General features: G+C 45.3%; 1 protein-coding gene across 1 annotated transcript in view; it reads left to right on the top strand.

Moving 5' to 3' along the window:
- Positions 1-27,436, top strand: part of CDCA5 (cell division cycle associated 5) — a 156,362-nt gene that overhangs the window by 16,350 nt on the left and 112,576 nt on the right. The window contains exons 2-3 of the mRNA XM_069644941.1: positions 24,225-24,295; positions 26,730-26,792. Coding sequence (XP_069501042.1) covers positions 24,225-24,295; positions 26,730-26,792 — 134 coding nt within the window. The remainder of the gene's footprint in view (positions 1-24,224; positions 24,296-26,729; positions 26,793-27,436) is intronic.

Here is a 27,436-nt window from a genome sequence, read left to right as displayed (position 1 = left end):
CTCACTCTGAACTAGAAGAACCGGTCAACCACCGATAGCCCGGTATCCGGTCGGAGCTGCCCCAAACAAAGCAGCACGGACAAGTGGACTGAGTCCCCGAGAAAATTGGTTAGGGGGAGTGGAGGGAGGTTGGGAAAACGTGTTAATGAACAATGGCATTTCCTTTTTTCTGGTGCCCAGATCGAGACGGATTGGCTGCAATTCAATGAGAGGTTTGTTAACCGGAGGGACCCACCAGAAGGACCTCAGGGGCACTTGACCCGGCCCAAAACACGCCCTGGTAGTGAACAATCTGACTCTGAACTAGAAGAACCGGTCAACCACCGATAGCCCGGTATCCCGTCGAAGCTGCCCCAAACAAAGCAGCACGGACAAGTGGACTGAGTACCCGAGAAAATTGATTAGGGGGAGTGGAGGGAGGTTGGGAAAAAATGTGTTAATGAACAATGGCATTTCCTTTTTTCTGGTTTTGGGCTCGTGCCCAGAAGTTATGTTCGAATAAATTTGTTGTTAACCTGAAAACCTAATAAAAATTGAATTTAATAATAATGTTAGTGGCACTGCAGTTACCATCCTTGTTTGAAGATCTCCTGACAGTTGCCGCAACCAAGCCTTGGGTAACAGTGGACGGAAAGTGCAATCAACTGCATTTGTTCTCGGGAGACATATCCAATAATTTTCCATAGTGGCAATGTTGTCGGAATGTCCAGCCGCAATATACCTTCTGTTTGTCCGGCAACATGAAACACTTTGGTGCCTTAAATTGTCACTTCCAGCTCTGGTGCCGTCTTTAAACGTGGTGGAGATTATAATGCTTTGAATTAGCAGCTCATCTCCTCTTGTTTGAAATATTGCATGGGTGAGCAATTGTAAGCCGAGGAACACAAATGCTGTGTATTATAAAAGTGATGGATCAAATATGGTAATGGTTATGGAAGTTGGAGACGTTTTCAGTGCATCTTTGAGGCATGGGGCATTTTTGTTTGCATTATTGTTGGCAATCGCAATTGGAAACTGTTAACAGGGCAGTATTCTTTTTGTGAATCCCCATTTTTAACAATTTGCTCAGTAATGGTATTCGATAAAGACTTCCTTTCTGACTGTATTTTATCTCATTTTTTGGTTTTGGGCCTCATGTTAAAGTGTAATCCCCTTGCAGGAAGCTGGAGGGTTGAAATACTTCTATCAATGTGTTTTTTTTTTTTTTTTTTTTTTTTTTTTTTCCATCAACAATCGCCAATCATATGCTCTTTGTTTTATGACTTTTGTTTGTAATGATAGGTCTCTTGAATATTAGGTTTAGAGTTTGATAATGTTCATTTTTTATGTAATTGTTGTAATTTATTTATTATATTGGTTTGCTATGTGTTTAGACGGGTTTCTGTTTAGTAAAGGTTTAAAGTTATGGTCTGTCTTGGGGATTGGGTGGGCTTTAGTGGCAACTGTCTGATAATAACTTGTCAGAATATGCATGTTATTGTCTGGCTGACTCCTGTGGTGTGATATTTTTGGGATAAAAATTGGTGTTTGAAAAATTTGATATTTTGGTGGATAGATAGGATGGCTTGCTGGCCATTTTTGTATGATGTTTAAGGGGCAAATATATTGATTGTATATAGATTGGGCATAGGTTCCGAGGGTTGCAGGTTAGCAGCAGTGGGTAATTTTTATCTTTATCATTGGACAATGTTCAATTTGAATTGGTCGAATTTGTTCTATGTTTACCTACCTGGGTAAATCAGGACCCCGCCAGGTGCCCTACCATTTATATTCTATGTTGTGTTTGTGTGTCTTATGTGTTTTTTATGTGAGGAGTTATTTAAGATGATCTATACCAGTTTTATTGTTGCTAATAGAGTTGCTTTGATTTGTGTCTCGACTTTGGGTGTTTGAAATGTTTATTCAAACTGATTCTTGAACTATAGTTGATGGTGTCATTGAACTCTTTGACGTGGAATGTTAAAGGGATGAATTGTCCTAGAAAATGGAAAAACATAGTGGCAAAGTTGAGAAGAGAAAAAGCGGATGTGATCTTTCTGCAGGAGACTCATTTAACGGAGCAACCAGAGGATTTTTATGGTACTTCGAAATATATGAAAGTGCTGTTAAATTGTTATTCCGGAAGATCGAGAGGAGTGGGTCTGTTTGCAAAACTTTAGGTATGAAGGTTGAGAATGTTGTTATGGATGATTTATCTTGGTGGATGTTCGATATGAGGGGAAGAATTTGATGATGGGATCTATATGTAGTCCATGTACTAATGGTATTACGTTTTTCAGAACACTAACGATTCCCTGAAAAGCATGAATGGTGACAGGATTGTTCTGGGGGGTGATTTTAATTGTGTTTTGGATGCTTGTCATGATAGGCTATCAGAGTGTAGGTTTACAGGTTCTAAGTTGAGTGGTGTTTTTCACGATTTTCTGGATACATTTGCGTTGGTCGATAGCTGGCGAACACTTCATCCCACAGGTAGTGAATGACATTATTAGCGTTGATATGGGGGAGAGGTGTCTATCTGATCACGCTTTCGTGAAATTGAATATTGATAGGGGTATAGGTAAATTGAGTAGAAATAAATGGAGGCTAAAGACGTTCATTCTAAAGGATGAAAAAGTTTGTGAGGCAATAACTGTCTTTATAGTGAATTTTTTGAGGAAAATAAGGATTCTGCAGATAGTTTAGTAGTTTGGGATGCTTTTAAATCAATTGTTTGAGGGGAGTTGATTAATTGGACTTCTAGAAAGAGGGTGAGCACAGGGTTGAAGTTCTCGAATCAGAACTTAAAATTCTGCAGCACAAGTATATACTGTCTAGTAGCAAGCGGGATAGGGTGAAAATGGAAGATACTAGGATATGTTATTGCCCTCGTCAATTTACAGCCCTCACCCACGATGCCATTGTGCTAAAGATGCTAATTCAGCGTCAGATAGGGGGACACACCTACCAACTGCGGGATTAAAGATGATGCACGGTGGGGGTGGCCTACTCGAGGAATAACAAAGTTACTCGGAGCCTTAGACACTGTATAAAAGACTTCACCGGGAATGGCTAGGAGGTAGTGATACTGTGGATGTAAGATTTAGGCTTGCCAAAGCTGGTGGAGGCAGCTTCCCAGCGGCCCTCCTCTGGAACACACTCCCAGCTACCCTCAGAGTAGAACAACCATACTTTAGCTTTAGACGCAATTCACTGAACTGGATTTGCTCCAAGGACATTTAGAAACTTTCCTCTCACCCTGGACTCCTAGTAACTGAGTACTTTTTTCCATTTACCAGTACTCATGACTGCTGACCTGTACTCTTGACCTCCATTATCATGTACTCTGTGACCCTTACCATCCACCTGTGTAACCTTTGTGTTTTATAATACCGTCCCCATATCTGTTTTCGTACAAACGCCATTCTACTAATCAGGCCTTCAGGTAAGGTGCACACAAGGCCTTTTTACGCATGAAAATCTTGTAAATACGCCAGCTTTATTATTTTTCTGTGTACATTTACACACCAGTTTAGAGCAGAGGGCAGTGCAAAGGTCAGGTTACTTGACAGAAACCAGAACGCTTCTTTTGATTTTTATCTGCATGGAGGTAATTGCAAGCCATGTATAAACGCCTTTGAAACAGAATGTATTTATCTAAAGCCTTTCAAAAAAAGAAACTGCACACTGACGAAAGGAATGGTTTCTTTCCATACTCCTACGTCCCGTCCCCTTTCCTCCATACTTATGGGACATCCCTCCGTCCTGTGGGACGGGACCGGAACACTTTGTAAAAAGCATCCACATTTTTTTCAAAAATGTGTCCCTCCTCTCTTTCCTGCGCTGGGCCCGGCACGCGGCCGTAACCCCGCCCACCTTGGCTCCGCCCCGCGCATCGCCCATCAGTCCTTTTCTCCGCACGATCGGGGCCGGACGCACTTGCATCTCTTCTCTTTTTCCCTCTCTGGCTCTCGCTAGTGTTCGTTTACTAGTCTGTCTATATCTTTTAAACTAGACTCAGGATCCTGACCTGTCAGATGACCCTCAAGGCGATCAGGACAACAAGGACCTTCCCCGCTCTATCGGAGCTTTCCCTGACCGGGTGCTGGACATGATGAGTTTCTTAGATGTTCCGGTGCCCGAGGCACCTGCTCCGCAGGAGGGCGTGCTTTCTGGGGCGTTCACCTTGTCTCCTTTGGAGCGTACCGGCCTGTTCTTACAGAAGGACGTTCTGGCCGAGGTCCAAAGAGTTTGGGAAAAGCCACACTCCAGACTTTTTGTCAATAAAAAGATTGACGCGAGGTACAGGCTGCATTCTTCGGAAGAAGTGGCCTTGTCGTCTTGTCCGCCTCCCTCCTCCACAGTGGTGGCTGCGGCTACGTTGCAATCCAGGCCTGCAGCATCCTCCTCCTCCTCCTCCTCCGCGACGGCTACTCGGGTCTTGGGAAAGGAGGACAAGCTCCTGGACTCCCTAGGGAGGAAAATCTTTGCCAATTCGGCCTCACAGCTCAGGCAGGCCAATGCAGAATTGATTTTGGCGGGAGCTAACATGCGGATGTGGAGAGGTCTGTCGGAGTTTGAGGAGCACATTCCGGTCGAGAAGTTGGAGGATTTCAGAGGAGGCCTTTCCGATGCCAGGGTCTTGGCCCAGGATCTCCTGGAGGCTGCGGCTCATCATGTAGACACCTCGGCTCGGGGTCTGATGCTTGGGGTTGATACCTCGCGGCAAGCGTGTCTGCATGCCACTAAGGTCTCTAAGGAGGTGCAAGACAAGGCTCTGGACCTTCCATTTGATGGTAAGGAGCTTTTTCACTCTTCTACTGACGTAGAGCTCACCAAAACCAAAGATAGCACTCGGACGGCTAAATCATTGTCTGTTCTGGTTAAAGCTCCCTTCAAGTCTCAAAGGCTGTTGTCGCAAGGTCGACCTTCCTCTGGTTTTAGGGGCTTCCTTGACCGCAAATCTCACAGAGTGGATACTCCTGCGGGGAATAACCGCCGTCGACAACAGCGTACGTGTTTTTTCTCCCGCTCCTCAGCCTCCTCATCAGGTTCAGGTGGCACCGCCACCGATAAGCCTGCCAAATGAGGGTTTTCCGCGGTTGCACGAGACCCCGGTGGGAGGACGCATTGGGAGGCTTGGCAGGCCATCCCAGAAGACCGATGGGTCTTGTCAGTCGCTCGAGCGGGCTTCCGCTTACCTTTACCCCCTACTCCACCCCTCAACCCTCCTTTTCAGCTGTCTGGCTCACCCTCCCTCAAGGCCGATGTTCAGAAACTTCTGCACCTCAGAGCTGTGTAACCCGTTCCCCCTGGGGAGCGAGGGGAGAGCTTCTACTCCCGGCCGTTTACGGTGCCCAAACCCAACCAGGCTGGCCTGCGCACCATCCTAGACCTTTCCCAGTTCAATCTTTTCCTACCCTAAGCGAAATTCAAGAAGATCACGCCCAGCCAGATTCGCTCCTCTTTGCAGATGGGCGATTGGCTCAGCGTGGTGGATCTTCAGGATGCGTACATGCATATCCTGATTTGGAATCCACACAGGAGATGCCTCCGCTTCTCTCTTTGGGAGAGGAGCACTTCCAGTTTCGGGTGCTTCCTTTTGGCCTCAGTTTGGCGCTGCGTGTCTTCACGAAGATGATGTCGGTGATTGCGGCCTATCTTCGTCTCCAGGGTATCCATGTGTATCCCTATTTGGACGACTGGCTCCTACGCAGCCCTTGTCCGTTGGCAGCAGCGGGCAACCTCCAGTCTCTCCTTCAGCTCCTGTTCCATCTTGGGCTGTCGGTGAGCTGGAGGAAATCCTCCATGACGGTCTCACAGGACCTGACTTTCCTGGGTGTTCGTTGGAACACGATCGACTGCCGAGTGTATCTGACCGGGGACAGAATGGCGGGTCTGTTGGCCACGTGTCAGATGTTTGCGCAGTCGGAGAGCATGTCTGCCTGGTGGTTCCAGAGGCTTCTCGGCCTCATGGCCTCGTGTGTACTGGCTCTTCCTTTTGCTCGTCTCAAAATGAGATGGACCCAGATGGCTCTTCGGAGTTCCTGGCGTCAGGCTGTGGACCCGGATTCCAAGCGGATAATGATTCCGGATTCCATGAGAGTGGACCTGGACTGGTGGTCATCTCTCAGCAACCTGTCGGTGGGCGCGGGGTTCCAGGACCCAGCCCCCATGGTGACGATCACGACAGACTCCTCCCTTTTGGGGTGGGGTGCGACGTTCGATCTTCTTCAGGTCTCGGACCTCTGGTCACCTCAGGACAAGCTCCTGCACATAAATCATTTGGAGCTTCTGGAGATTTTTCAGGCGCTCAAGGCGTTCAGACCTCTCATTGTCAACAAGGTGGTCCGCATAAGAACGGACAATGTGGTATCAATGTATTACATAAACAAGCAAGTGGGAACTAAGTCTCCCCCTCTCGTGGACCTGTCCATCCAGATTTGGGAGTGGGCCGTGCTTCATGGGGTCTGGCTGCTTGCAGTGCACATCCCGGGCCAGCTGAATGTCACTGCGGATGCCCTCAGCCGGCGGACAGTGGTCCGCTTCAAGTGGGAGTTGAAGGCTGAGATCCTCTCATGGATTTTCTCGCGTTATTGCTAATGGGTCTTTTGACCCTGCGATAGAAAAGGACTGATGGGCGATGCGGAGCCAAGGTGGGCGGGGTTACAGCCGCGTGCCGGGCCCCGCGCAGGAAAGAGAGGAGGGACACATATTTTTGAAAAAAATTTGGATGCTTTTTACAAAGTGCTCCAGTCCCGTCCCATAAGTATGGAGGAAAGGGGACTGGACTAGGAGTAAGGTGGTCACTACGGTGAGTAACCTGGTAATTCCGCTTCTGCTGTGTTGCTTGCTGCAAACGGAAGCACTTTGCATATTTATTTTCCTAGCATTTTAATATTGTAAAATTAATAAAATGGAAAACTCGCAATTGAGAATTAATATTTTGTAACAAATTATGCTTTTTCCAGTGAAAGCAAACCAGTATTGCACAACTGTATTTTTCTGAGTTCCTGAACTGTGTGCATAATCATGCAGAGGCAGATCATTTTTACACTTATCATTTAATGTACACTCTAGCTATAAAAACAGTGTGTAAAATGATTATGCGCGGTCTAGTTTACATCCATTCAACCTTGCAGTCAATGGGGTACATTACTATAAACGGCCAGTGGCAGCAGAGTCTTTGTTCAAGGGTGAGTGATTGTCATTACACCAATCACAGGTGTTCTAACCTCTCAAATCTTCAAGAGTACAATTAAAACATCCAAAACCTGACTCTCCAGGAAGTCGAAGCGCTGTTGAAAAAAGAAAGTTACATTTGTAATGGAAGTAGAAACTCAGCAAAACCCGTCCCTGTGATAATCCAGATGGGTATTTAACTGTATTTAGCACTTCATACATGGTTCGTCCAACATCTAGGCAATGTGATTAGTATACATCAGTTGCTACTCAGTTAACTGACTTCTGAAGGATGTTAGCCAATAAGATAGCTCAGCCGGTTGAGCACTCGTTGCTGCGATCTGTGCGTGATCTGCAGGTTGCAGGTTCGAATCCTGGCAAGACCATCTCAGCCCTTCATGGTCGATAAAGGATTACCGACTTCTGTTTGTGATAAATATGTTCTATGTACAGCGCTTTGCCAAAATCGATATAATGTGCTTAATACCCAGAGGTTTCTAAGCACGGACCTGGGGATCGAACCTGTGTTTCTCTGTCGCCTTGCTTCCATGGTGAGCATGTTGCCCCTGCGCTATCCTCCCGAGACAATAAATATAGAATTTTTAGCATGGAGTCCTTGCCTCTCTGCACTGTTTGTTGTATCATAAAATTGTCATACAATTAGGTTGTAATAGCTCCAGGAAACGAGGACTTTCATTAACCATCCAAAGGCAATTCTGCTATCGAACCTCAAAACACACAATATAATTCATGCTTGCTTTACTATGTAATTGGCTAGGTTTTTGTGTTTTCAACATTTAATACAGGAGAGATCAACCTTACAGAAATAATGAAAGGTGTATTCTTTCACAATGAAGAAGGCTGCTGCATGTTTTTTTTTTTAAACTTTCTTTATTAGCATTTCAGATAACAACTCAAACAACACATCCCCCAATCTCACCCCTTTATACCTCGCACCCCCCCGGTACGCATATAGGAGTAGTTCGTAAAAGTCCGGAAGGTCTAGTGGACCATAAAGCTGTGTGACCTCCACATCTACGAAGGTGTGGCGCTCTCGCCATCCAGTGCACCTTGCTCTATTCCGAAGTCAATTTGGGACCTCTCCCTGGGGGGGGGGGGGGGGGTGGGGGGGGGGGGGGGGGGGGGGTGGTGGTGGTGGTGGTGGTGGTGGTGGTGGTGGTGGTGGTGTGTGTCAAGCCGCGCGGGAGGTCCATGCGTAATAGGAGATGTGGTGTCCTCACCCCCCGACTGACTGAGAAGATACATGGCATACACATCCCACATCCGGTTAACACTTTGATGCACACCCCACAGTGCACCCCAACTGGTCTCCATATCATTACAATACAATATATCTCGAGACCATTGTTCAGCCGTCGGACTCTGCCTCCGACCCCACCCCATAGTCACCCGGCGTTTCGCCAAAATCAAGAGGAGACCCACCAATTTCCTAGTTTCCTTGGGTATCTGTTTCGTATATCCCAGCAGGGCTACTACAGGATCCGGCGCGAGTTGCTGCTCTACAATACCCCCAATTACCCCAAACACCTGTTGCCAGAAGTGCTCCAGCTCCACACATTCCCAAGCCACATGTAGAAAGCTCGCCATCTCCTGGCCACATAGGAGGCATGCCCTTGACCTCTGAGGGAAGTAACCTTTTAGTTGAGCTGGGGAATAATAACCTTGATGTAGAAATTTAAAATGAATCAACTTGTAGTTCGAGTTCACTGCCCCTTTCCTAACCATCATGCAACAGTATTCCCAGACATCCACTGGTATTTCCAGCCCTAGAGATCTCTCCCACGACCCCTTCGAGGATAGCACAGCGCTAGACCGGCCTTTCGGAGCCAATCCATACAATTCAGAGAGTGTACGCCTCCCTTTGTCTCCCCCGATCACCTTATCGAGCAACACGGCAACCTCGGGCGATTCAGGGAAGGAAGGGAACAACCTCTGTAGTGCCACCCTCAACCTATAGTACAGAAACACGTCTAGTACCGACATATCTCCCTTTTCCTTCATTTGGACAACAGAGATGAACCTCCCCTCAGGGAACAACTCCCCCCATGTGGTAACACCCAACCGTTTCATCATAGCCACATAACAAGCCTCACTAGTCAGGGGGATCCCAGGAGTGAACAAAGGCGGGAGTTTGGGCGAATAGAGAAGGCCCCCTCCAATGACGCCCAAGCCCAGCATGTCAGATCTACCAAATTCTGAGGGGTCCGGAAGCGACCCGGGGCCGTCAGAATGACCGACCTCAGCAATGCAGCGGATGCTATTGATCGCTCAATCTCCACATGCCTGTGCTCCGCCGTCATTCCATACCAGTACCCAAGGTAGCTGGCTTGTGCCAACTTGTAGTACAACTCAAAATCGGGCAGTGCCAACCCACCTTCGCAAACCGGTGATGTAAGCTTTTCCCAAGAAACCCGGGCCCTCTTGCCTGCCCAGACGAAGTGTAGCACCGATTATCTTAGATCCCGAAAATATTTTTGGGGCACCCTTATAGGCACATTCAAAAACACATATAAAAATTTGGGGAGAATGGTCATTTTGACCATCGAGATCCTGCCGTATAAATTAAGTGGGAGTGAGGCCCAACTCGTCGTCATCCGTCTAGCCGACTCCAGTACAGCCACATAGTTCCTAGTGTATACCTCTCTCTCCTCCCTCGCCACCGTGACTCCCAGATTGCGCGTGCTTTGTAAATCCCACTGGAATCCCCAACTATCCTGAAAGGGAGACACCCCACCCGTCAATTGAAAGATAACAGACTTACTGGTGTTTATACGTAACCCCGAAAGCTCGCCAAAGCGCCGTAAGCCCGACATAATCGGGTCTAGGTTAGTTTCAGGATGGCGAATGAACAGGAACATATCGTCTGCGTTTAATGATATGACCACCTTATGAGTATACAGCGGAACCCCTCGCTACAGATGAAACTCGCGAACCCACTCCCCCCAAGGCTCTATCACCAGTGCGAAGAGTAAAGGGGACAGTGGGCACCCCTGACGTGTCCCCCGCTCCAGTGGCAGTATCTTAGTATTCCGCCCATTCACCTTCACCCGGGCTACCGGGTCAGTGTATAGAAGGGACACCAAGGATATAAAAAAACCTACCTAGGCCCAACCTCTGCAGAACAGTGAATAGTAACGGCCATTCAACAGAATCAAATGCCTTGGTGGCATCCAACAGGACCACCACCACCGGGTCTTCAGCCGGTAATGCCGACATCAGGCCAAAGCTGCTGCATGGTTATGATTTTCATACAGTTTTTGCACATGTCGGCTGTAGGTCACATACATTTTTGCTCTTGCAAAGGAGAAAAGTCATTTTTACTATCTTGAAATCACATTTACTCTCAAAGTTTAAAAATGGGGGGTAAAACACTCCCACCTAAAAATCTTATCTGGAGCACTGCTACTAATTGCTATGCACACCTAATGAACGCACTGTAATTTGTTTATGATATGTACTTGCCCTATGTTGTAACTAAGCTTTGAATATTCTTGCAACTGCTGCGCCCAGCTACCCGAGGGTTTGGTGCGCATTATCAAATAAATAAACAAACAAACTTGGTCCATAACACTGCTCTAAGATTGTGCTATTTCTGTCCCTCCGCTCCTTTTGCTATCACAAATGCACGTAGTGGGAAATCCCTCAGGTGGGCTGGACCTGGAACCTTGGATCTAAAAACACGTGAATTAATGTAACTATCAAAGAGCAGGCGATTTCAAACCAATCAAATCCCTGGGAAGCACAGAAATTAACAAATTCTCCAACTTGCAAGTGTTTCTCCTGACTTCCGACTATTGTATTTCTTGTTATAAAAGTACTGTTTGTAGTCCATTCAGATGTCAGCCTCTTGATCAGAGCTAATCCACTGTTCTGTTTGATCTGTGCTCACCCAGCTGTAATAAACAGTGCTGCTTCTTGCCCGGTTTCTGATCTATTTTTGAGTATATGGTTTTTGTTGTGCACTAATTGACGGACCCACAACTACACCAGCGTGACCCAATCACTCCACTGCCTCTTCGCCCCCTGCTCCTGAATGTATACCACAGTCTACTACTAAAGCGACTAATCTGCAGAATGAAAAATAAAAAAGTTGGTCTGGGAGCCTCATACCCTGCCACCATACCCGTAGCAACGTGGCCACAGCGGTGGGGAGCGTCTGCAGTTCCGTTACTCGGACCCCCAACAATTTGAACAGCCTGCGCCGTGTGCACTCTGGCTCTATCATGTAGGTCAACGAGTCTGTAGGAAGTACAGTGAACCAGTGCACAACATGTTGTTATAGCATGGCTGTCCAGTAGTAGGACCTGAAACCTAGGACACCAATTCCTCCCCCAGGACCTTGCCCGTGGGCTTCTGCAATGTGGCCAATGCAAACCTAGAGTTACCTCCCTTACATAATAACTTAGAATCATGTTTAGTGTACGAAATGGTCTGCCGGTATCTTCAAAGGCATCATCTGAACAGTGTACAGCACGCAAGGAATAGCTATCCTTTTCACCAGCACCACCCTACCCATTACCGAAAATGGAATCCGGACCCAGAAGTCTGCAGTTTTACTAAATTCAACTAACCCCCTTTCCACATTGTTTTGATAGACCTATTCCCATTGGGCGCTGCCCATTATTCCGATGTACTTGAACCCCTCAGAGGAGATGCTCATTTAAAAATGAAGCGCTGAACATAGTTAATGAAGTGGTGCAATAACTAATGACAATTTCAACAAAGCAGAAAAGGTACAAAGGAAAACGATGAGAAAAATGAAATTGTAGAGATGTTAATAAAACTGTTAAATGTGAAAGACTTGCATGATCGAAGATGTGCAAGACGAATAAGCCAGTAATTCAATAAACTACAAGGGGAGTTGAGGAAGTACATTCGAAGTATCGATGGGCACTAGGAAGTCAAAGGAGTCCATGGCCAGGAGTAAGCAACAATGTTCACGACGACTGCGGCACAGACGATGCAAGGAGTGACAGTTATCCCAAAATCCAAAGTTTATGCATTCCCATAAGGCACCCAAAACTGGTGTGGCTCCACAGGGAGTCAGTACTGCCAAATGGCCCGCACGGTTAGACAGGACATTAATACCAATATTTTTGCTGCCCAAGCGGCAGCACCACCACCACCTCACCACTCCCCTTTCGAATGCACAGCCATCTGAAACAACGTTTGTGTTTGGTCTGCTCTGCGTAGCTTACAGCAGCGCAGCTATGTGCGGTAACACTTCCGCTAGGAAATTACCCGCAAAAGCTGTGAGAGCCCACACCACCCAATGGAGAAACTCCTTGCTCCTATCCACTCTGTTGAGCATGGACACTGAGCTCCACCACGGGCCTGTGGCCCAGCCCGGCTCCTAGCTACACGTCTCCCATCAACACGGCCACCGTTGCTGCCATTTATCCATTGAGATGAATTATGGCCTGCTTAGTTGCTGGTTTCTTATAGAAATTCACCTAAAATATGGAGGATGCTGACCTGCATAAAATACATGCGTCAATCACTGGCTCTGGGATTATTTTTATCCTAACATCTGTACATGACAATTCAATAAGTGGCAGATTTGCTGCCTTTTGGAGAGAAAATGTTGCCAAATAGTAGGAGACTTTATGTGAACAAGATGCTGGTGTAGAGAACACAATAGTTTTGTTGTGTAGGAGACAAAACACTTCCTGTGTTTCGGACATCAAGTAATGAGCAGCAGCTCCCCCTGGAAAGCAAGGGGCAAATAAGAGTTAAAGTCACATTGGTATATATGCACGTGTATGCCACTTGTTGGTTGGGGAGTCAAAAGTAGCTGCTTGTAGCAGTTTGGGTTCGGGTTCTATGATATTTCTGTATTTTAAAGACCGTACACAAAAAAAGACTGATTCTGATTTTATATTTGGGTGTCCTTTAAAATGCCGAAATATCATATACCCACCGTCTCCCTGTTAATTGGGGGTTAACCTCCCATTTCCTCACCCACCACCCCCTTCCTACCCAAACACGCACAACACATTAAACACACTTACCTCATTTGATGCTTCTTTCCTCTCCTGCCCACACTTTTCAGCCTCTGCGCGCACTCAGCAGGGGCATGACATTTCTATTTAGAAAGACCGCTCTGTGCCGTCACAGAGCGGTCTTTCTAAATTGATGTTTTTTTTTTTTCTTCGATTAGTGTAAAACTACTTTTTCACAGTTTGTGTAAAGTTAACCACGCTCTTAAATACTACAACCGGAATTGAATGGTTCTTAGCAGTTGTGATCCTTGCAGTAGAATAAGATTGGACGAATAACCCAAGCCTTTAATTAGGGTGGGATAACAGCCCCAAACCTAGGCATTTTGAAAGCTCTCCTTTGCTCCAAGTCTGTGCAATAAGAAAATCTGATCCCTGCAATGTGAACGACTTGCTAGTAGCGTTCTCTGCATCTGAAGCTCCTCAAGCAAGTCAGAGGGACAGCTGTGGAACCACTGGTGGTGATGCTGTGCCAAAGAGAACTACTCCTACAGCATAGGGTGCACTGTAGCCTTCTGCTTTGTTGCGTGTGCAGATCTGCTGGCAGCTGTAGAGGCAGTTTAGGTAGGATAGGGACTCCTGGCATCTACAAAGCTACTTTTACATTTCTTCTGTGGTTCATTCCTATAAAAAGGTTAAGAAGGTTTAATCGATTTCCCAACGAAGAGCTACATTTCTCTACTATTTAACCAGCGATTTTGTCTTTCTTTGCCTCTGTACAGTTTAGGTTATCAGAATCCAGGAAATCGGTAACATCCCTGTTGGTCTTCTGTTGACTTCTCTTCAGGTCTCATTTTGGGTGCCTTCCTACACGGGGAAAGGGGGGCTAAGATCTTGAAGTATCAGACTCCATGGTACAGTCTCTTGGCAAGATAAGATATTTATTGACCTATTTAATCTTTCAGTACTTTAGCGACTGTCTGCTGGAACCAGACTTTCCAGTGTGCCGTTTGGATAACTTTGTACTCTTTCAATCCTTTTTTAGGTTGTTTGGTCTTTCAAACAGTTTTTCAGCCTGCAATATCAATGACTGTTCATTCAGTCCTTTTTTTAGACTGTTTTAGAGACCACGTTTCCCAGCATGCAGTTCAGAAGAGTTCTCTTAAATGGTTGCTGGGTCTTTAGGTCAAACTTCCCAACATGCAACTTGGATGATTCTCTGCCTAGTCTTTTTTACACTGTCGCTGGGTATTGGGGCCACATTTACCAGTGTACCGTTCAGATTACTTCTCGGGAGGATATCTCGGGGGCAACGTGCTCTCCCTGGAAGCAAGACGACACAGAGCAACACAGGTTCGATCCCCGGGTTCGCGCTTAAAAACCTCTGGGTATTAAGTGCGTTATAAATAACCTATAATATCATTACTTCTAACTCTTGTACTTAGATTGTCGCTGGGTCTTTGGACCATGTTTCGTAGAATGAGTCACAATTGAGTCCCTCTCGTTCTTTGATTGGCATCCTGGATACCTGGCTCGGTTCAATCCCTTCTGTCTCCAGCCTCCTGCCTTCCATTCCCTGAACTCCACTTGGTGTTCTTTTGGGTGTCCTTCCACCTATTATCTTCTCCAGGCCTCTCCTCCACTTCAGTTTCTGATCACTTATCTGAGACTTTCTCTGTTGTACTGGTACATCTTTTGCGGCAAAGTACTGATGGTGTCAATAAAACATCCAGTTGCTTTTGCTTTTCTAAGCCTAGTTTTACCTTCCCTCCCCTCATCTGAAGCTGTCTTTCTAGCATTGCTGTCCACCACAAACTCCTCCCAACTTCTTCCTTAGTCACTGCTATGTCAGGGTTTCGCCACATAGCCCTTATATGGGTTTCCAGATTTCACTTTGCTCAATATGTTGCAGGGAAGCGGGCCAAAAATCTGTATTCTGGTTGTGTTTTCCACTATTGTACATTTATAAAACAAAGACTGTAATGCCAACAATCATTGCATGACCCACACATTGGTGTTCTTCCTGAATTGGCACATTAGGGACGCATGGTTCGTAAACAGGGTAGATCTATTGCCGTAACGTTCTTGCTAGCTTATTTCTCTTTGGAAAAAAAGGTTTGACTGATTGGGGTGGTGCATACTAGGTGCAAATATTTCTTCAGTGTAAGACTACAGGTGATTAAATTGCCATGCTATTGCTCCTGCATATGCAAAAAAGGCGCACATGCATCTTTTTAAGTCATTTTTATTAACTATTAATAATGAATAAATACAGAATATATCATTCAGCAATTAATGGTAATCCAAAAAGATCAGGGATAAATATGTAAATTGAGTTAACAACCAAAAGACATCAAAGTGGGATATCAAGGTTACAATAATTACACACACAAAAAAGAAAATACTGAATAGATCTAATCCTTAAGGTTTTCATTTGCAAAACTAACATCTGACATTGAAGCAATGGATCAGAGACATAAACCTAGAAGGACTACACCTAAAAGAAGAACCAAACAGACAGGACAAATGCGAGATCCAAGAGGAGAGGAAAAATGAAATTAAACTGAAGCTGAACCAATGAACTAAAACGAATCTGCTGAGGAGGCGTTATGCTATTCGATCAGTGGATTTCACTTTCGATTTATGCACCTACATTAGAGACGTGGCACAACCTTTTTCCATTCTATGAATGTAGCATATATTATTCCACCAAGTAGCATAGGAAAGCGATCAAAACATTTCCAGTTAGAAGATATCAGATGGAATCCAATGTAGACCAGTAAGTGGAATAACCTGCCAGAGGAAATATTGGTTAAGTCAGAGTAACTGTGCATTCCAACAATTCGATTATCAAGATTGAGTTGAGCTGTAAATGTAATATATTTTGGAATGTTGTCCAAATCCTTTCCCAAAAGGAAAATAGAAATTTACAATAAAAGATGGTATTTAAAATCAGCTGTACATTCTTTGCAAGACCACCATATGTTTGTCATGGTGGGAGCAAATCTATAAGTGCGTTTAGGACAGATGTGCCTTTTAACCAGAAAGAAAGAACTCTTAACACTCTTTGGAGAGTGTGGAGTGGAAACCTGCTTGAATTCTCCCAACCAGTTCTTTAATGTTGTGTTACGATGGGCATTGAATTCCAGTTCGGCATTGACTGTATGAAAGTGAATGCAAAACTTCCAGTTGTTAATTGTTGGTACTAGGACAATCCTTCTATAACCCTCCCACCCCCTTAATTTGGTATTTTCTCCACCTTTCACCACAATGCTACTGGCTTTTTGGATACGTAATAGTCTTGGTCTTTCGCAGTATTTGGGTGTGCTCTGATTCAATGTCTGCTGATTTTTCACTTTGCTTGGTTGATCTGAAATGAACTCATGAAATTCTTCCAAAAACCTCCATAGTGCATGTTGCATGGCAGTCATGTGCTCTAAACAAAATATGTGGATGGCTTCCTGGTTGTAGAGCCCATTAGGTTTTAACGCTCTCCTCCTGACTGATGAACTGTATTGTGTGATCTATTTGGGTCTGCACACCTTCCAATCCTTAAGCATTTCCTCTCAACCATTCCTCGATTCTCTATGTGCACACCATTTCTCACTTGTCAAGAGTCTTATGCTCCCAATGGCTTGTGACCAGTGCAAATGGTGAGACCTGACGTGGTACATCTGGTCTTCCTCTGGTTGATGGACTTTATAATTCGTTTTTAGGATGACTTGGTCATTTGATAAGGGCCATAACTGTTGGCTAGAAATTCAGTATTGCTGTTTGGTAGCAATACTAATACCCTGTCAATGGCTTGAAAGCTTCTTAATCTGTCTAGATCTGTTGTCCTTTACAAATTGTCATTCAAATCATCCTCTTTGATTTTTTTAAACATTTTTTTAAACAAACTCAGCTAGATTGGGCTTAGTATTGGCTTCCACTCTTCACTGTGCTTGTCGAATACATCCTTCGACAATAATAGCTCATAAGACGATAATAGCTCATAGCCCACGATGCCCATGGGCTACGGTGCGCTCTAAAAATCTAAATAAATAAGGAGTAAAGCCAGTAGAATGTGGAGCCATTCGACTGTGAGAAGAACCTAGGACCAAATGAAAACAGCCCAATTGCGTCACTCTTTGTCAAATACTTTGATCTTTTGGAAGTTTGAATGTTTTGATTAACTGGGAAATGGGCTTGTGGATAGAAAAATAAATTAGAAAATCTATGGCTCTGGGTAAGTGGTGACAAGGAAAGACTGGCTTCCTCTGTCGCTTTGTCGGTGCTTTGCCACCTCTGGGTTGTATTTGTTCTTACCTCTGGTGCTTCCTTCGCTTCATGTAGAGTCTTTGCAAGAAATGATCAGCAATGCTTACTGTGAACAGGAAATACCCGAGGGCTTGCAACTCTGCTAAGACTGCTGTGTTAATACAGGGTATTTCCGATTTTTGGGTTCCTTCCCGATGGTAGAAATCTGGTGTTCTCTTTGTGGTCAAGGAGAACATGGAGCAAAAGAGTTTCCTCACTTTTGCTTTAGTTGTGGGTTGTAGTCTGTGCTTTTTAGATACTCTTCCAGATTCATGTCAGATGGTGGGGGTGGGGGAGGGGGGGTGGAGTGCTGGCCTGGTCAATCGGATCAAAATCACTTTTTTCATTCTTTCACAGTTTGGCAGCCTGCCACGTTTCAACTTTAACTGGCATTTTACAGGGCTTTCTCGAAAATGTGGATTAAAGCTTGAATCGCTGACACCATTCATGTATTCATGTATTCATATATTTGTCCTGGTAGGACCCATGCCACATCCAGATCTTATTTTCAGAGGAATGCCTCAGAGTTTTACTCTTGTTTACTCTGACTTATGCCTGAGTGACTTAGGAAACCTCATGTACTTGATTAGAAGCTTGCTAGGCTCGGTGTGATGAATTGGATTCTGCTCCCCAGGAGTACAAGGATGAGTAGGGGTAAAATGGCCCACTCAGCCCTCACACTTCCCCCAAACCAAAACCCAATGCAATCATAAAGCTAAAACGGGGACAGTTAAGAGAGGAAACTCCTTTGCCTTTTGTGGTAAAGTGGGGCGAGGGAAGGCTATGCTCTTAAGAGCGGTGTGATTGTGATCCAGTAGTGACCCAAATAACGCAGTAACACAGTCTAAAATAAAGACACTGTCCAATCACGGTTCTATAAAAAAATATATATATACTTTAATTAAATACACCATCTGCAATAGAAAGAAATGGGGAAACACTGTACACAAACCCACCTTTGAGAATGACAGAGGAAGCAACAGACTGGAGAAAATATCTTGCAGTGATGGTTTTGTACCGACCACAAATGGATATCTTGATTGAAAGTAATTGTTGAGGTGACCTAACCAGTCTCTAAGATTCCAGTAGGCCGATGGGGCAGTTGTGATCAACCATACCTGGTTTCAGTTCTTGGGTGGGTTGACTATGTTGAACCCGGTGTCGAGCGTTGATATGAGCGGATCAAGCTCAGTTCGGGCATGGTGGATCGTCTCGGCCAAAGCAGCAAGCGGGCGTCATGTAGGCGCAATTGTGGTCGCTCTGTGCAATGAAAAGGAGGGCTCTTGTTGATGCAGGTCAGGTTGATCCTGGGAACACTTTGCAGTTGGGCCAGTGCAAGGAACTCCTGGTAGCAACAGTAAAGACAAATACAAGTGATCACAGTTCAAGGATGTTTATTGAACTTTATAATGGTTGAGATAAATGCCTATTCTAGACCTAATCTAAGATGGGAGCAAGCTACGACCATTATAAGGCAGACCTAGTGGCGTCTTGTCAAATATAAAAAGGCCTATACTAAACTATTGCCAATCCTTACTACTAAATTACAAAAAGAATGTGGGATAAGTTCACCAGAAATGAAAGTGTTCACAAAAATGATAGTCGGGGTGATAAGGCTGGGTCACATTTGAAGCATGGGACAAAGCCGGACTCTCGAGCACAGCACACTCCTTGGCCTCGTCAGCACGAGGTTCATTGTTCTCTTCCATGATATCAAAAACCTTCAGAGGCTAAATCTCCTTCTTGAAAAAGTCTCTTGCTTCAGAAGGCCTGTGGTGTTTCACAAAGACAAACAAAAGTTCTCTTGACGATCTTGCACCTTGGGCAATTGTTCTTTGCTCAGATTTCACAATGACAAACAAACAAAAGTTATTTGGGCAATTGCTCTTCGCCCCTGGGATCTCGCTCTGCCAGGCTTGATCCTCCTTACAAAAAACGGCCTCCCTCTGGTCACTACGGCCTTTCCTCAACACAGTTCATGTATTCCTAATACAGTTCATGTATTGTACAGTTTTATCAGAAAGTGGGGTTTCTTAGATTTTTTTTCGCCATCCTTCTGTTGGGTTCACACTTGCCAATTATCAAATTTCACAATCTTAATGGAAATCGGGGTTCCCTTCCCCTAGCAACGGGTCAGAGACTTGCATTTGACGTGACCCTGGAAGGACCACTTTCAAGACTCACGCCACCCTTTCCTACGGCTTTCTGGTTACTGTAGTTTTCAAACAAAACCAGACCTGGTCAGAGCCTTTCCGAATGAGCGCCCACGTGGCGCCGCACCCCTCTGCCCCTGGACCTCAACTGGGCTTTTTTTATTTAAAGTTAAACATACACACAAGTTCTTCTTGCCGTTCAAAATGTTGCTACTCCCAACCTTGGGTTTAACACAATTCGGTTTGATATCGGCTTCCTATTCAGGCTGTGCTGAACCCGTTGGCTTTTTTGTTCTCTGGAGTCAAGGATAGTACCACGGTAGCCAGCTTGCCTCTCCGCCCGCGTTATCAAAGCGGGAGGCCCCATGTACCATTGACCTATGTTGCTCCGCATGCCAGCTGTAACTCCCGGTTTTACGATTGCCCGTCTGGAGGCTTCGCAGGTCTGAGTTGAAAAGGCCAAGGGCAATTCCCCCTTCATCGTCCTTCCAGGTCTCACCGCTTTTCTTTTCCCTTTGTACTGCCGGTTTGGTGTAGCCATCTCCTCATGCGTTCAGCCTTGCTCGAAGTGTGCTTCCGTGATCTGTCTTGTATCCCTGTATGGGAGGTAAAGGGTCATCAGTTGTACGTGATTATCAATTGCCTGACCCGTGTATTGGGACATGTCAGGTAAACTGCTCTGGTGTCATTCCGCTGTCGGTTACAGTATAAGAAAGTGTTTGTGCAGGAAAAGGGGGGACCGATGGGAGAGCTTCTAAATATCCTACAGGGTAGGATGGGGAAAAGGTGTTGCAGGGAGGGGGGGGATACTGCGTCTCAACTCTGTGTCCCACTTCACTCCCTAAAGCTAAAGACACCCCCCCCCCCGCCCAGGAGATCTCCCCCACTGGTCCACCCCCAGGAACTGGATCCAATAGCGATGGCCGTGTCCTGGCCACCTGGATGACTGATCTCCGGGGACCTGTGGATGAGACAGTCAGATTTCTCACAGCCAGGCAGAGCCAGGCTTTTAGCCTCTGAGCGGGGTCAATGCGTAACACTCTAGCAGGTTGAGTCGGCAGGTGACAGTCTTCAAAGTGGTGATCTTGGGGCATTGTATTAGCAGGTTGGTATGGTGGCTGTTAAAGGGCTAGTTCAGCTGTGGTTGTTGCCCCTGGCCAGTGTCAGTGTGTGACTCCAGCGGTTTGGATCAGGTCCCATCGTCTAGAAATCGATTCGGGCTTAGCTAGGGCACAATGCAGTGTTGAGCTGGTTTGGAGTGCAAACGAGAGTTACGATTTGTGGAGGAGCGGAGACCCCAGTGCTGGCGTCTTCTCTCTCGTTCAATGATCAGTGAACATGGAGCTACGGGTTGGTGCAGCAGAACAGAGAGATTCAGCTCATCTCGTCCTCTGGTTGCTGTGAGGCCCACTCAATGGTATCCTAGGACAGGATGGTTCTGTTCATGGTCTGCTCTCCCAGCTATAAGGGATTCTGATGCAGAGTGGCAGGTCCTGATCAACAGCAAAGGTTCACCCCCAATACGCCCTCGGCTTGGGTGGGGGGGGGGGGGCAGATCTTTCTTCTTAAAGTGCAATTTTCGAAAAGGATGTCCAGTGAACTATATTTGCTTCAGAGCGAATCTTGAGAGTTGTGAGAAGATCTGAAGAAGGGGTGGGATACCCATTCTTTTAAAGGCAAAAGTTCCCAGGTTATTGGCCTAAAACTAGCTTATCTTAAATGCCGCCCCCGTGCTACACAGACGTGGCAGTTGTGTGGGCAGCTTGTGACCTTTTGACCCTGTTTTATGCCATGGGTAGAGCAGTCGCTGTGTATTAGGCTACTGATGCAGCACAGCACAAGTGCTCTTTGCTTTTTGCATGACATAAATTGGTATCTGGCCAGATCTCCCTTTTTGGAGGTGGAATTACCCACATCATTTCATTTAAAAAATCGTAAAAGCTATTGTTTTGCACCCTTGCCAGATGGCAATTCCTCACAATGGGTGTGGCAAAATATGTAGGTGAAAATAAGCCGGGTCCTCAATTTAAAGTGGTAGAATTGAACTTTCGGTCTCTGACTGAAATCCACAATCTAATACATTTTAAAGAGATGGCCTGTTTGTGCTTGGCAGTGGTAGAGAATCGCACGAAGCGTAGTTGCACAAATTGGGGGAGTACTAGCAAACATTTCGATACCCGCCCAAGGTCATTGAATGTTGCCAAATCGTCTGGTGGGGGAAGGTATGAGCGGTTACTCAAGCAGCAGAAATGTTTTGACCATTTCCTTTTTCAAAGTCATGCTACTTCTTCATTGGCTACTCTCCAGCCTGATGATCCATCCAAAACGCTTAATCCTAAATTTGTGTAATTACACATTTAGATTTCTTGTTTGAAAATTTAGAATATAAACAGAAGACTTGCTTAGGAGGAGTAGTGCTAAATTATACAAAAAGAATATCAAAGTAATCCCATAACATGCTCGAAGGAACCAGTACGTTGCATTTTGGGAAATTTAGTAATGTAGCTTTGTATTTTTCTAATGGGGTTCAGTTATGTTGTGTGATGAATCTGAGGATTTTGTCCCTTCTCCCCTAGGGGGAGACCTTTCCCATGGGGCCTGGGCGCTGCGTCCACAGTACAGTGGCTCCCCTGGGGGTGGTGCACCGAGGGAGGATCACATGGGGGAGGAATGCAGTATGCCTCTGCAGTAGTATCCCTTAACCCCTCTCCAATGTTCAATCCTTCCCTCCTTTCTTTTGTTAGTCAAATCCTAGAAAATGCAATCTCTGTTAAATCTGACTTTGACATGTACTGAGAAGAAGAGGGTTAGGAGTCCAAGGAGCACTATGGAGAAACAGAAGGAGCATTCTAGCTTCCCATGAACTGGGAGAAAGATAAGGAGTCCAAGGATCGTTGTCGAAAAGCAGGATGAACATTCTAGTTTCCCAATGAGTGTGATTGGCCCAAAGCAACTCCCTTTAACACACAGGAGTAATATCAAACAGCTGACATGCCAGTGAGAGATGATCCTCCTCTGAGGAAACCGGCAGGCTGAGCCACAGGCAGCAGGACAAGGGCTAGCTGGAGGGAAGCCATGAACAGTCGGAGGAGAGAACGCAAGGAAGGTCCCAGAAGCCAGGACTGCTAGCATCTTTGCCGCCCGTAACCTCCTGGCCTCCCGATATCCAGCAAAGCGCCCAGTAGATAGGACGCACCACTGGGAAGAAACAGACATCCGGGAAGCCGCTGCCGGCAGCAACAAAGCCCCAAAGTTGACCAGAGCTTCCAGTGAAGCTGCTGCTGCTCGGGATATGCTGGTACCTTCCAGTTGGAAGAAAACTGGTACGTGGATTCCCGAGGGGTACCAGGAAGTCTGGGGGAATGAAGGGATGACGACTAGGGCCACAAAGTGGGTCTGGGTCCCTGAAAACGAGTGCAAGTCTGGGACCTGAACTCATTTGAAGTCCAAAGACAAAAAACAATCCGAACTTTGCGAGTCTGGGACTCGCACCCACATGAGAATCTGAAACTGAGCCATACTGAATATTGCGAGTCTGGGACCTGCACCCAAAGCGAGAAAGCATATGTTAGAACAGTTACTTGGCAGGAGAGCAAACCAGGTAACTGAACACTAAGAGTCTGAGACTTGCACCGAAAGAGGACTCGTCCAAGAGAGGACACAGGTTTGGCAGGAGAGAGTATATTGAGTCGAATTGAATGTTGAGTCTTGGACCCCCACCCAAATAAGTTTCAGAATGGTATACTCTCCTTCCAAGCAGTTATCCTAAGAGCTATATTGCGAGTTTGGGAACGCACACAAAAACAAGAGAAGAAAACACAGTATTAAAAAAAAAAAAAACACCTTTCCTTAGTAAGAGAATGTGTTAAATTGATTGGATTAATAGTAGAAGCGTAAGGAGGATATTCTTGTGAGCCGCTTATTGACATTTGCGGAAGTAAGGAGAGGCCTGAGGGGCCCTACAAATAGAGAAACACTACGAGAAGGACCGTAGGGGAAAGGGCTAAGACCCTAACATTGGAACAATTTTGAACATTTCTTGAACTCTGCCACTTCTGCCAAAGATACTGGGAACTTTTCTGTTACTTGGAACCAGGAGGAACATTTTTACTTTAGGAAGATCTCATCCTTTCACAGTTTATTAGTGTTAGGGACAGAAGTAGGCTTGTTGAGACCCAACAGGGATAGACTTCATTTGGATGTTCTGACCGTTTCATTAGTGTTCTTAGAGGCATGGAAACACCTGTTTGTTTTAGGGACCGAAAGGAATTTTTCCAACCCTTGTTCATATAGGTTTGACCACAAAGATGCCACGACTGTGTCCGAGTCTTACTTCTGACGACACCTCGCAGTTGAATGCAAACATAGGTTTGATAGCTTGACAACGTACGTCACTGAATTGTTCACACATCATCTTCCAATCTTGTGTAAATTCAAATTGTAAATCACTATTCCAAGAATCTTGTAATTTAAGGAAATGCATAAGTTCATGTTTGTGTTTCTTTTTTTTTTGTTGGTAGAAGTGTTGTATAGTTTGAGCTGGATATTTCTAGAGGGTAAAATTGGTTAATATTGCACATTTGAAAAGCAACTTGATCTTCACCTGGAAATCGACATTTGCAATGTTTACAGAGTTTGGTTTCTTTCCTAGGTGTGGCTACGCCCCCAAAGCAGAGGTCGGAGCAGAAATCTGAAATGGAGAAGCGAAGACTTGAGAGCCCGGTGAGTATAGTACATTAGTCGCCAGATATGAGTTTCTGTTATGTAACTGTTTTAATCCTTGATCAGGCATTGCTAATTGCAACATCTGTTTTTAGTTGCAGTCTAAGTGTGAAGGTTTCATTCAGAAGAAATGCAATAGAAGAATGGACAGTTCTCATTCTCTGATGCTGTATATGGCACAGTTCAGATGAGGTCCTGGAGTACTACTCTCCTTTCCTTTTCCCGGAGCCAGGGATTTCTGACAATTCCTATGCTTGGCGGGCTGGAGCTTAATTCTAGGCCATTGCCCCCTCGCCCCCCCCCCAATCTTTGACGGATTGGTGCCCTTGGGTGTAAAAATGCCACAATCTTAGTTCCACCATGTCTGGGGAAGCTCCTTGTCAAATCGGGAGCATGGCATTTTGGGTGCAGCAAGGGAATTCCTGGGCCTGCCCCCTGCTGGAACCATATGAAGACCAGTTGCTGCTATGCTGTGGGCGGAGTGATTTTGAAAGGTGTTTTTTTTTTTTTTTTTTTTTTTTCTCTCTTACTACGTAGTGTGCCTGCATGTTTGTCATCCTTGTGGACCTTCACTAATGGGAGATGAAATTGTCTTTTGCCAAACTTCAATGGCCCAATCTTGCACATGTATTTGCGATCTGTCATCTGCAAGAGGTTCTTCTTGTGAGCGCTGGGGAGTGAACCCTCTCGAAAGCAAGGTCGTTTCCTGCTGATTTGCCTTACCAGGGTTGTGCATTCGTCTCCTTCCTCCATCTTGGCATACCATATCGGTCGCTAAGTATGGACTTCTCCTTATTTGAATCAGTATGTGCTACTCCTCAGTCAAATTTGGGTTCTAGCCTGGTTCTTTTTGCAGCTGCATCGCCCTGTATCGCAGGCTTCCCCTCGCGTGCCTTTGTGGTCTGTAGGATTTACCCATGCCAGTGTCTGACCTAGCCTTTTGAGTTTATTCAACTTTCTGTGCTGTGGGGTTGTCTATTCACTTGTTTTTCAGTGTTCCATTTGTTTCAATAAATACAAAGGGCAATTGTGCTATTACCTCAAAGAGAAAAAAGACTCTTCTAGCTTACTAGGATAAGTACATCAACAATTGTAGGCCAAATCGTTTTTGATTGCCTGTAGCTTAGATGGAGAAGATGGACCATGACTCAGAGATGGGGCCAAGGAGTCTCTTTATTGAATCAATCCCTGTGCCGGAGGTAGAAGTGAGTGGACGTTTTGTGGGCATTGTGAGTTTGAAATGATTAATTGTTTGCACTCAATTCAGAAATGCAAGGAACATCCTTATTACCAGAAGGCTACTACAGTGTTTCAGTTTAGTTGAAAGTGTATTCTTTTTCCTCCCCGTCCAGCCCCCATCCCCCCCACGATTACTTTTTTACTTTTACTCAACTTGTTTGCCCTCCTGATATTTTGACCTCAAGGTTTCAAAACTACTTGTCTACCTTAGATTGTTGCATTATGACAGAAAAATATACCTTTTATTGGTGAGCGTAATTTCCATTTGCTAACCATGGATGAACAGCACACTAAAATCTGTGTGTGTTTTATGAAGATCGGTTCCCTGCAAAAGAGGGCGTTTGAATTGCAAACTACCCTGTTCACCCCCCTTTCAACTAGAACTGAAAAGCTCCTCTTACGAAATGTTAATGTGTGCTATAATGAGCTTTTGGAAAGGCCTCTTTATCATGTGTATTCAGAGATAGGTGGTGCATTTGCAGTCAATATTGACGTGGCTTTGCTTAAATTGCACAACAGGCATTTTCTAATGTTGATGAAACGGAGTAGGCACATAAGAAAATTACAGCATTAATGACTGAACTATAGCTCTTTAGCCTTTCTCTAGACTGGGGACACAAGTTTGCCCATCCAAACTCTACTGCTCCGACCAGGTGTAATATTCTTGGCACCATCTTCCTAGTGTTAAGAACGTGGCATATAAATGCTGGATGCATTTACTGCTAATTGCTCTTAACACTGGAAAAATGGATGCTCCAGTGAAAGGCTAAAATGCAGATCTTTAAATACAAAATAATGCTCATGTGTTCTACCGTCTGGAATAAACATCACACAGGGTTCATAACTCTACCTATTCCTGGCTGCCTTTCTCGCACCCCACAGCCATCCCTCAGACCTACTACCAGAGAAAATGCTGCAGATCCTCCTCCTCCCGTTTTCAGCTTTGAACTGGAAGGGTGAAACCTTTCTAATAGCTAATATCTGTTCATGCACGATTACCTTTTGCTATCAAGCGAAGCCCACCTGTAATATGGTAAGCAGGGTGATGGTGGGTGGCTTGCAGCTCTTCCTTCTCAAGCATCTGTAGAAGCAACTAAGGAAATATGTTCTGCATTCCCAGTAAGCATTGCTTGAGTTACTGAATAAAGCGAATATCCTATAATATTGTGTTGCTAATTCTATTTCTTTTCTTTAGATACTGCCTCCACTTGTTAAGCGTTCGATAACTGTGAAAAAGATTCTCCCTCGAAAAACACTGGTAAGTCTACAGTACTGGTTTAATTTGGAGGACCAACACCACATGTTTCGAAGTGTGGTACTAGCTTAAACACTTTTTGTTCATGCCTTCCATTCTATCCATTAACTTACTGGCTCTGTAGGCAATACAGTGCCTGCTTCCACAGGAGGCCATAAGGTAAAGCTAACTATTAAAACCGATGTATTCGCCCAACTCTCATGACAATTGAGCTTTGGAGCATCTGTTATAGACTTGAGTCCCGTTGCTGAACAATTTTGTTGTTCGTTCTTCAGAGTCACCTGTGAAAAAGGGGGACAGGATTATCGAAAATATGACCCCAAAATATGACTGCCAAGAATATTAGAGATTGCCATCCACTCCGCTCTACTCCACTTGGCAAGCAGAGCTTCCAACTCCAACATTGGTTCCTTTGGTGTCACCAGTGCCCACCCTGGCAGAATGCAGCTCATATTCTCACTTACCCAATTGAGCATGGGAGATCTGTCATCCTCGGTAAGCAGCCCATCAGGCTTGCTTTGGCATTGGTTTAGAATAGTGACAGCAGTATCAGCTCTCCCAAGTCAAAAAGGCGACTAGTTGGTACTGTACATTCCAACAGGAGCGCCCCCCATAAAATTAAAGGCATGGTCTAGTAAAAAATGTTA

The sequence above is a fragment of the Ambystoma mexicanum genome, chromosome 2p (assembly GCF_040938575.1).
Source record: "Ambystoma mexicanum isolate Mex_15411 chromosome 2p, UKY_AmexF1_1, whole genome shotgun sequence".
NCBI lineage: Eukaryota > Metazoa > Chordata > Amphibia > Caudata > Ambystomatidae > Ambystoma > Ambystoma mexicanum.
Note: the sequence above shows the minus strand (reverse complement) of the source record. Positions and strands in the feature narration are given on the sequence as shown.